We start from the raw sequence: 11964 nt of genomic DNA, 5'->3' as shown, positions 1-11964 counted from the left end.
GCACAATTAATAATAATAAAAAAAAATACAAATAATAATTTAATGTTTCCATGCGAACTTATTAGTTTATACAAATAAAAAAGAAAAAAAAATTAAAAACAAAATATTAAATAGTAACATTTGTAAAATTATACAAAAAAAAAAAAACATTTAATTTACCAATTTTATTTAAGAACAAAAAATAAAATTTTATTATTTTTTTTTTGTATATCAACTAATCGAGAAACTTAAATATTAATGACGAAAGAGAAAACATTGATTAAATTAATTTTTTTTCTCTTTTATCTTTGAGAATTAAAGAGAACGTTGTTTGAGTTGAGCTTATTGAGAGAGAGGACAAAAAAAAATGTTGATTTATTTTATTTAACATTTATCGTGACTGAGTACAGATTGTCATTAAACAATGAATGACAATCGAGATGATATCGATGACGATAATGTATTTCCATAGAAATGAGTTTACTTTAACTATCGTTAGGTGATATGAACGTTTTTTGTTTTTTTTTTGGTTCTCATCTTCATAACATATCTCGCAGGAGTTCCTTTTGTGCTGCAGTCAATTTTTCAGGGAACTGAATGTCGAAAGCAACGAGCAAATCACCTTTGCGAGATGTATCCTTGGGAAATGGTAAACCGTAGCCTTGGATTCTCTTCACCGTATTGGGTTTGATGATTTCTTGCATAGTACTGATTCGCAACTTGTCACCAGACATCGTAGGAACTTGAAATACCACACCGCAAAGAGCCTTAAAAAAAAAGAACATTTTGATTAATGATTTCAAGAATGAAAAAGAAAAAAGCTTTTTAAAGTGAAATTTGGTATTATGTTTCAATAAATTGTCACCCTAGGCCACAGACTATTTCTTTAATGATTTTTTTTTTTGTTAACTAATTGCTTGGTATTTCAATTCTCTTTAACAAATATTTTCTTACTGTAGTTTCGTTTTGCGATTTGTATTATATTAAACAAACTATTTCAAAATAGTTTTTTTATTCCTAAGGTGCACGGAGAAAACAAAGGTACTTAGAATAAGAATTTTTTATAAAAATAAATGAAAACTGTTAAAATCAAAGTGAACTTCATTTATTTTTAATAAGATTTTTTTTTAAATTAAATGAATCCGTTGGGAATGAAATGATTTTTTATTGAAATAAAAAGATTAAAAGAAATTTGAAGGATGTTCATGTTCACCTTAATTTAAGAGAATTATTTTCTTTTAATTCAATTCAATATATTTAGCTGCAAGAAATTAATAAGATTTGTCCATTCATTTTAACACAGTTTTTCACATTCAAGCTTTTGGACTGAGGAGGACGATTGTAATTTCAAAAAACAATTTTCTTGTTCCAAAAAAAAAAACAAATTTTGATTTTTTTTTTTCAAAAATCCAAATGGAATTGCCATTAAATCAATTCCAAACCAAAATTTCAAGAAAATTCATCCCCCAATTTTTTTACCTTATCTATTTATTGCAACTGAAAAAAATATGCATTAAAAAAAAATTGTTATTGCAAAAAAAAAAAAATGCATTTCAAATTAAAAAAAAAATATATTTATTGCAAATAAATACAAATTTTCTTAAAAAATATTTATTGCAACTGAAAAAAAAATTGCGTGACCTAAATTTATTATTGCAACTGAAAAATATTTGCATGGAAAATAAATTAATTTTTGCAAATACAAAAATTTTTAACGTTTTATTGCAAATACAAAATTTTCTGCAATAAAAAAAAAATATTTACACATTTTGCATTGAATTTTTTTCAATACAGAATTGTTTTTGGAGTATTATTTTTTTAATGCAAAATATTTTTAGTTGCAACAAATTATTTTTTTTTTAATTTGTAATGCATTAAAAAAATGATTTTTTAAAACCCTGTTAGTTTTGACAAAAAAAAAATTGCTCATACGCCCTAGTGACCCTTCAGTGAACACGTGGGAGCTGACAGACCTAAAAGAAAACTGAAACACGAAAAAAGTGTAATAATCTTTTTTCTACCTTCTTATAACACCAATAGTTGGTGGACATTTTCTGATTGGTGCTATACTTTCAAAGTTTCTTAATACCTATTCTTCTTTTTTTAATAAGAAATAAGGTTTTTAAAAATCCATATATTGGACCCATCCATAAAAAATAATTGTTTCTTTCCCAGACCAAATTGGCGCCATCAGTCACTCTCTAAAATAACCACTTACCTACATAAGAAAAAACCCCTTCAACCGTCTAATTGCAATTCACTTTGAAAGTATCTCAAAATGTCAATTCACTCCATAACTTAATGCCACTTGTCATTTCACTCTCGATAATAACTTAAAAATCGCTTTTCCCATATAAAACCAATCACATTAATCCTAAAACAAAAAATCCAATTTCAACTGTCGACATATAATGCAAGCAAAAAGGAACAAATAAATTCATATTTTCCAAATTTGGAAAACACAACCAATGCATCAAGCATGTTTCCATTTCCACAAAATCCATCCACAAATATAGCTCCTTGCTGTGCTAACTAATCTTCACCACAACTAACTACTACTGACACTTCCAATTAAATTCTCCAAAAACAACGCACAATTTGAGTTTCTCTATTATGAACAAGCAGGTTCCTACTTTTCACACCAGGTGTGATATATGACACATTTAATTCTTTAAACCATTCGTCTAACTTAGTGCACTCGTAACTAGTATATTGTCGTTTTGTCGTTGTCGTTATCGATGTTGTGTTGTCAGATAATTGTTAATTGTATCCACATCAACCATCCACGCCTCCTTAATTGAACACGTAAGCAATACGAATAGACATTTCGAATTTAAACAAAAAATAAATTTAAAAAAATGTGAAAACCTAAAAGAATGCATTTTCTCACGATGCACTGCTTCAAACATATTTCAAATCTTTTCTCACCTAAGATTCAAACCGAGAGTGTCCCCGGCTATAATTCACAGTCAGTTAAACAACAACAACAACTAGTCAGCGAACATTCGCACCAAAAATGAATTTTAATATGTTTCGCGTTTTTATCGCATATTAACAGGCAATATGGCAACGGCAGTAAAATTATTAACAAATCAAAAGAATGAATGAAAAAAAAAAAAATAAAATAAAACGACAAAAAAGCTGGGGCTTCGTGGACCATGTCTAGGTAGATAAATGGGTATGGAACTTATGGTTACAATTGTTTATGGAGGTACGAGCAAAATGTTTATTTTTGTATACCTACCAATTCCGGGCAAAAATCAATAATTTGTGTTTTTTTTTTAGTTTTTATGTTATGTTTTTTTTTTATTGGTAAGAGACTATGTTAACACGGGAATTGAATTGGCCCTGGGACTTGGAAGGAGTTTTTTTTTTTGTATGACAGTGGTGGAATTACTAGAAATTATATAAAGCCTTTAAGGAGGGCTTTAAAGGACAGAAAGTATTGTTTTTTTTTGTAGAAGTTTAAAAACTACAGACTCCTACAATACACACAAATCCAGAACTCCCGGATTTCAAAAAGGATGTGGATAAGAGGAGCTTAATAAATATTGATTTGTTAACAATGTATTGTTAAATTTTTTCAAAAAGCATTTGTTACTAAATTTTTAGAATTATTTTATAAATTTAGTTTTGTGAATTTTTTATTAAAATTTTGCACTTATGACGCGAGTTTAGTATTTAAAACAAATTGACGTAGTTTTCAAAAACTTAGGTATTATCAAAAAAAAACATTTTTGATTAAATATTCTATTTATCAAAGCTTTTTTTGAACTTTACTTAACAAAATTAGTAATTGAAAATCTAATGAAGAAAATTTGGAAAATTGTAATTTTCTAAATTCCGCATGAATAATTTTAAATTTGCCCTCGCCTATGCAATTAAAAAAATAAGAGTTCAGCAGTATTTTGAATTTTGTTCCTTAAAGTTCTTAATTTGTTTATCGATGGGCCAATAGTCCTCAAGAAGTTTGTTTGACCTTTGAGCTTTGACCAACTTGGGTGGGTTGTAGGTCCATAAATGATTTTTGGACTTATGACCCGCACAAGTGGGTCAATACCTTCAGCTTTCTCACTTACGCGTGACATTATTAATGTCATTGTCGGAAAATCACAACATCACTTGTCGAAAAACAGATAAAATTTCTTTCAAAAGCCATACAAATCTCGAAATTTTTTTTTTGATTAAAGAAAGACATTTTCTTAAGAAAATTGATGTTCAATACTTATTATTTTTTTTTTATCGACCTACTTCTCAGAATAACATTTAAAAAAATTCAATTAGTACCTATTCTATAAAAAAAATGAATCAAAATAGTGATCAGACTCATTACGATGACAGAAAATGCGAAAATATTCACTGTAAACTATGTTATTGTTGGCGAATTTGATGAAATTCAAACCAAAAATATAGAAAATAGAAATATGTTACAAAAGTGCTTTTTTGGTACTACAGCCTAAGAATTCTTCACTGCGATTTTTCTCTTACTCTTTACTCCTGTTGCTTCCAGTCCAATTTTGTTTTAAATTTTTTCTGAAAATAGTTTGTCATACTCGTACAAGAAAATAAATAGCATACTTTTTGAAGACAAAATACGATCGAACATGGTATTTTTTTTCGATTTTGGGACCGAATTGATAAATTTTTAAATTTATATGTATATGTATGTACCTATGTATTAACAATTGGAAATAATGCACTGATGTCAAAAAAGTGTGTCCAAGACGTTTTCGTTTCAGGCTTGTGCTCGCCTCTCGGAAGCATTTAAATACTTTTTTTAATGAATTTTTCAACCTAAATCCTTAATAATTTTTGTCCTATCAAAAATATCTAACCAAAAGCATGATATACCAAAATATCAGAAAGGAAAATTGAAACCTAAGACCCTCTGAAATTCTCAAGGCTTCAGTAGAACTTCAACAGTCTTTTTCAAATACAACAACCCTTTTAACGACTGGGTCGCACGAACTTGCTCTTAAGGTTGAAAATTTAAAAAAAACATAAATATCGTTTTTCAAAATAATAAAACAACATCTGAAATCAAAGTGGCCTCCAAAACAAGAATGCAATTTCAATTGTTTTATTAAGATGCATTTTTAGAAAAAAAAAATTCAAAATCTTTAGAGCCGTTTAAAAAAAAAAAAATTTTATGAATAATTTTTTTGAAAAAAAAGTTTTAAAATAAAATTGATATATGCCATTTTGTAGAAATCACTAATCAACATCTAAAACAAATATTTCAAAAAATTCAATGTCCGGTTTTTGAAAATTTGATATTTCAAATCTTTTTTTTTAAATCCAAAAATTATTTTTTTTTGGCTTATATTAAAATTATATAAATACTTTTTCACAAAAAGTTTCGTTGAAATCGAATAAGCAGTTTCGGAGCAAATCGGATTTAAAAAAAAACCGTTAATAATGATTTTCAAAAATAAATTTTTTCATTACAAAAGATAGACCTTGTCTTAAAACTTTCAAATTTAATTTTTTAAACAAAATCGTTGGAGCCGTTTTTGATCAATTTCAACTTTACTTAAATCGGTATATGACAAGTAGGTACCGTTATTTTTGGTCCAAAAAAATTAATACCAAGTTTGACATCAATCCGTCCATCCGTTTAGGCTGTAGCTTCGTTTACAGACAGACTGACAGACTGACAGACTGACAGACTGACAGACTGACAGACTGACAGACTGACAGACTGACAGACTGACAGACTGACAGACTGACAGACTGACAGACTGACAGACTGACAGACTGACAGACTGACAGACTGACAGACTGACAGACTGACAGACTGACAGACTGACAGACTGACAGACTGACAGACTGACAGACTGACAGACTGACAGACTGACAGACTGACAGACTGACAGACTGACAGACTGACAGACTGACAGACTGACAGACTGACAGACTGACAGACTGACAGACTGACAGACTGACAGACTGACAGACTGACAGACTGACAGACTGACAGACTGACAGACTGACAGACTGACAGACTGACAGACTGACAGACTGACAGACTGACAGACTGACAGACTGACAGACTGACAGACTGACAGACTGACAGACTGACAGACTGACAGACTGACAGACTGACAGACTGACAGACTGACAGACTGACAGACTGACAGACTGACAGACTGACAGACTGACAGACTGACAGACTGACAGACTGACAGATTGACAGACTGACAGACTGACAGACTGACAGACTGACAGACTGACAGACTGACAGACTGACAGACTGACAGACTGACAGACTGACAGACTGACAGACTGACAGACTGACAGACTGACAGACTGACAGACTGACAGACTGACAGACTGACAGACTGACAGACTGACAGACTGACAGACTGACAGACTGACAGACTGACAGACTGACAGACTGACAGGCTGACAGACTGACAGACTGACAGACTGACAGACTGACAGACTGACAGACTGACAGACTGACAGACTGACAGACTGACAGACTGACAGACTGATAGACTGACAGACTGACAGACTGACAGACTGACAGACTGACAGACTGATAGACTGACAGACTGACAGACTGACAGACTGACAGACTGACAGACTGACAGACTGACAGACTGACAGACTGACAGACTGACAGACTGACAGACTGACAGACTGACAGACTGACAGACTGACAGACTGACAGACTGACAGACTGACAGACTGACAGACTGACAGACTGACAGACTGACAGACTGACAGACTGACAGACTGACAGACTGACAGACTGACAGACTGACAGACTGACAGACTGACAGACTGACAGACTGACAGACTGACAGACTGACAGACTGACAGACTGACAGACTGACAGACTGACAGACTGACAGACTGACAGACTGACAGACTGACAGACTGACAGACTGACAGACTGACAGACTGACAGACTGACAGACTGACAGACTGACAGACTGACAGACTGACAGACTGACAGACTGACAGACTGACAGACTGACAGACTGACAGACTGACAGACTGACAGACTGACAGACTGACAGACTGACAGACTGACAGACTGACAGACTGACAGACTGACAGACTGACAGACTGACAGACTGACAGACTGACAGACTGACAGACTGACAGACTGACAGACTGACAGACTGACAGACTGACAGACTGACAGACTGACAGACTGACAGACTGACAGACTGACAGACTGACAGACTGACAGACTGACAGACTGACAGACTGACAGACTGACAGACTGACAGACTGACAGACTGACAGACTGACAGACTGACAGACTGACAGGCTGACAGACTGACAGACTGACAGACTGACAGACTGACAGACTGACAGACTGACAGACTGACAGACTGACAGACTGACAGACTGACAGACTGACAGACTGACAGACTGACAGACTGACAGACTGACAGACTGACAGACTGACAGACTGACAGACTGACAGACTGACAGACTGACAGACTGACAGACTGACAGACTGACAGACTGACAGACTGACAGACTGACAGACTGACAGACTGACAGACTGACAGACTGACAGACTGACAGACTGACAGACTGACAGACTGACAGACAAACAGACGGACTTCCGGGACCCACTTTTTTGGCATTCTCTATCATCGTAATGTCATGGACAAATGTTATCTCAAATTTTTTTTTGTACGAATGCATAACTTGATATATAGTACCTATGTATATCGCAAGTAAAAATATTAAAATCTAACAAAATCTAAATTTAATACAAATTAGATTCAAAATATTTTTAATATTTTGGAAGTATTAAAATGTAATATGTTTGTATTTAGAATTGCTTTAATACAAAGTTTGTATTAAAAAATACTCCAAAATATTTAACCGTGTATAAAACGCATGATACGAAACTTAAAATGCCGATTTATCACAAGTAAAAAAGTATTTCGATTTAGCTAGCTGTATAAAAAAGAGAAACAGATGTACCAAATTTTCCTATATACTTTCGAAAGAAATACAACAAATCAGAAGTAAGTCCGGCACTGATTTTGCCACAACATCACAGACCACAAATGAAGGTTTTGATCATATGGCATGATGACTTAATGTGTCTGACCAAAAATGGTAAAACGGCACAATTTTTTTGAAGCATATGTCTATGAACACAAAAAAAACAAAACAGGTTAAAATGTAGGTATGAGTGTACCTCATTTGCAGTGGGATGGATGTGGAATTTGATGTAAAACCAAAATGCGGTTAAATCTTTTTTTTTTTTTAGTTGAGATTTGAAATTGCAGAAAGAAAAAAAAAATAAAACAATTTAAAAATTAATGGTATTTGATTTGGAATGAGATTTATTGCTGACGTTCAATATAACCAATTTGAATTGCTCGGTATTTACCTTTTATTAATTTTTAATAAAGTTATTATTTATGACAAACAGAAACTTGATCAATTTTCGTTGTCCATAAACAAATACAATTAATGACAAATATTGCGGCATTGAATCAATAAATACCGAAATATACATACATAAACACTTTTATATCTGAAGGTTTTTTTTCGTTTATGATGAGATAGGTTATAGTCTAATGAATTTTAAGCGTGTTTGTTTTATTTGACTTATTGGTTTAAATAAAAGTACGAAGTTAAATCCAACAAAACAACTTGAAAAGTAACAAAAAGAATAGCTCTTCTGCTTCGTTTGTGGATCAAGACGGTTTTTGAAAAGTTTTTGTAACTCCCCGCCAACTTTGAACCTAATCAAGTATCAGTTAAACTTCTTTAACGATTCCATCAAAGAATGAACACTTTATTGATCTCCTGAGAACTAAAACATTTTTTCTACTGGCCTTCTTTAATATTTGTTTTAGTTAAAAAAAAAAGATTTCTTACTTACTTGTTTGAGCGTCAATCGGGCAGTATATCTTAAATCACTTCCTTCTCTTTTAAATAACGCATGCGGTTTATCCCTGATAATGAATACAATATCGGCTGGAATTTTGCCATGAGTTTGATCGCCTTCCTTTTGAAATGTGACCTTCGTTCCCGACTTCCATCCGGGCTTAATCGATATGCTAACATATTTATCTTCTTTTCTTGACGCACCGTCCGGTTGGACAACTCGTCGAGAGATTTTCATTTTTTTAACACAGCCATGGTAGATTTCTTCCAATGTAACATAGAGGTCATGTTCAACAGGTGGATCTTGTTGTTTTTCTTTTTTAAACGGTGTGTGTACATTGAATGAGTGTGATCTGCAATGAAGAAAATAAAAATGTATAAAAATATTATTAAGTAAATGGTAATTATTTAGAAAAGCATATTATGTCCATATGTTAAAATAAATCGAACCAAAGTTGGTGTTGTTTAGAAAAATATCAAAAAAGCCATCTATAATGCTTTAACATATAAACAAGTTGAGTACGTCACGTGACCGACGGTGTTGAAAGTTATAAAGTTTATAAAGTATAAGTTCAACACATCATAAACTTTTCTATTCTTTGAATTATTGTAACGGTTTCAATGAAACCATAGAAATCTAACAAAATGAAAAGTCAAAAGTTATAAAAGTCAACTTGTTTCATTTTTATTACAAGAAGAAAAATTGTTCTTTACTTTACTTTTTATTTTTTTATGTTACGCATACGCCATAGTGACCGTTTAAGTTTTAAAGAGAATTGCTCATTTTCGGTCCCGAGTGAACAGGGAATAAATAACGAAAAAAAAATATTTGTATCAAATGAAAGGTAATTTTCTTGTTTAAAAATCATCTGCAGTTTTGGAAATATGAGGTTAAAATAACATTAAAAAAAAATAAGTTCAAGAACTAAAACCCGAATACCTATCAATTGATACCAAAATAATTTTTGTGCGTTATTTGCTACGTATTCTACGATAATTGTTTTGAAAAAAAAAAAGAAACATTTGAAATCTTGATTTTGAGGTCAGTATTTTCAACCTCAAATATCTCGACATTCCGATTTATGATTTTGAAAATATTTCACATACATAACAAGCTCAAAGTTACATTTCATTTGATACCTAACTCGACCATGTACACTCGGGTCATTATTCTATAGTAAAATGGACATTTATGTATTTAAATTTTAAAACTTAAACGGTCACTATGGCGTATGCGTAACATATTTTTTTTGTTAACAATTAAAGAAGAATTTTCCTTTTGATAACCAAAAAATGTAAACAGTTGACTTTTATGAAACGTTTTGTTTAGAATGAGTTTCTGCACTAATAAATTATTTCTCCACTCCCATATTACTAGTGGGAAATTATTGCTACAGGAAGATGAAATTAAAAAACAAATTTTTTTTTTTTTTGAAAAATCAAATTTTCGAAAACGGCACTTTCAATTTTTCAAATTTTGGTTTTAGATGTTGATAAGTGATTTCTACAAAATGGCATACCAATTTTATTTTAAAATTGTTTTCCAAAAAATCTATAAAAAAATAGTTTTTTTTTTTAAATGGCTCTAACTATACATCTTAGGCCCATTTGCTCATACTAGTCATAAATTCTAATCTTAGATAGGTCGAACATAGCTCTAATGTTTTACTTAGTTTATTCTAAGTTTCTAAAAAATATTTATGTTAAACCTAGCAACGATTCACTTTCATGCGAGAAATCGCTGAGAGCTTCAAATTAAAATGTCAAACGACTCAAACGTCAGTGTATTTGAATTGTTTTTGAGAAATTAACCGGGAATAATTCAACAAATTTATTATTTTGGCAATTTTTATTGCAGAAAAAAGTGTTAAATAGTGAAAGTGGCAGTAAAAATGTGTTTAATTTAATAAAAAAAATTATTCATTTGACAGAATTTGTTTTGCAAATATTTTTGTTTGTCAAAAAATAATATGAGATATATAAAAACAAAAAGTGAACAGTGTTTCAAAAATGTGTGTCGTAAATTTTACCATCTGAAGATGGTTAATGCTAATAAATTTGAGTGAATTTATATTAAATTGATAATCTTTTTCCTTTTCTCCCACATACATCAATTTTTTAAGCCGCATTCTTTCTTTTTTGGTCAATTAAATACTTTAAGTTGATCATAAAATCCTTAAGTTCTACTATTTCTTCCCCCTAAGTTATGTTAAACTTAGAGGAATTTATGACACAATTTGAAGTTCGTGCAAACCGCTATGTATAACTTAAGGGTTTATGTTTCACATAAATATTTAAGACTCGTTTCAGCAAATGGGCCTTAATATATCAAATAAAACTGCATATATAAAAAGTCTGAAAAATTTAAGCAACTTGAACTCTAAGAGCAAGTTCGTGCGACCCAGTCGTGCATTTTATTTTTTCTACTTTGCATATTAAAAAAAGTTTAAATGTTTTTTTATAACCAATGTTAAACTCAAATCCGAAAAATGTATTAGTTTTTGAAATATTAAAAAAAAAACACTTAAAACCTTTAGAAAAGAATATTTTAGTTCTTGGTGTAAAAACCTTATTGACCAGCAACTTAAGATTAATTTAATTAAGTTTTTGGTTTATTTGTTAAATTTGTTAATCTTAAGATATCTCGGGCAATAAAAGAAATACCGCAAATATTTAAACAGTTTTTGAAAGAAGAAAAGCAGTTCTTAAATATTATTCTTATAACAGTCAAAATACCGTTTGTTTTCATTTTATAACGGTAATATTTCAAAAACGGAAACTAATTAGTATATTTTGGTTCTTGGTTGAAAAATCTTGTAGACCAGTGTGATTGTAGACAATTATGAAAAAAAGTTGTCCCTCTTGCGCCCTAATAGAATAAAAAGTTGATTCATCAATAGTATGTACAAAATTAGGCCTGAGCGACATTGTGTGGTGAAAAAATAAAATTGAAAAATAAAAAATATACCTCTAGCAAAAGTTGCATTGGGTCCAAAAAAAAGTACTAAAAGATTTTTTGTCAATTTTTAAAATGACCGCTAGATGTCGCGCTTTTGCATTTAAAATTGAAAAAAAAACAAGAACAAAATTGACTTTTATAAAACACATACT

General features: G+C 31.2%; 1 protein-coding gene across 3 annotated transcripts in view; it reads right to left on the bottom strand.

Annotated features, from left to right (window-relative positions):
* Window positions 1-201: 201 nt before the first annotated feature.
* The window catches only part of LOC129905142 (dnaJ protein homolog 1), a 37726-nt gene continuing 25963 nt past the window's right edge, over window positions 202-11964 (bottom strand). For all 3 annotated transcript variants that reach the window (XM_055980543.1, XM_055980545.1, XM_055980546.1), the window contains 2 exons: window positions 8849-9206; window positions 202-746 (listed from right to left, as the gene is read on the bottom strand). In XM_055980543.1, coding sequence (XP_055836518.1) covers window positions 519-746; window positions 8849-9206 — 586 coding nt within the window. In that variant the 3' untranslated portion in view covers window positions 202-518. The remainder of the gene's footprint in view (window positions 747-8848; window positions 9207-11964) is intronic.

Source organism: Episyrphus balteatus, chromosome 1, assembly GCF_945859705.1.
Source record: "Episyrphus balteatus chromosome 1, idEpiBalt1.1, whole genome shotgun sequence".
NCBI lineage: Eukaryota > Metazoa > Arthropoda > Insecta > Diptera > Syrphidae > Episyrphus > Episyrphus balteatus.
This window is presented reverse-complemented; position numbering and strand designations above follow the sequence as displayed.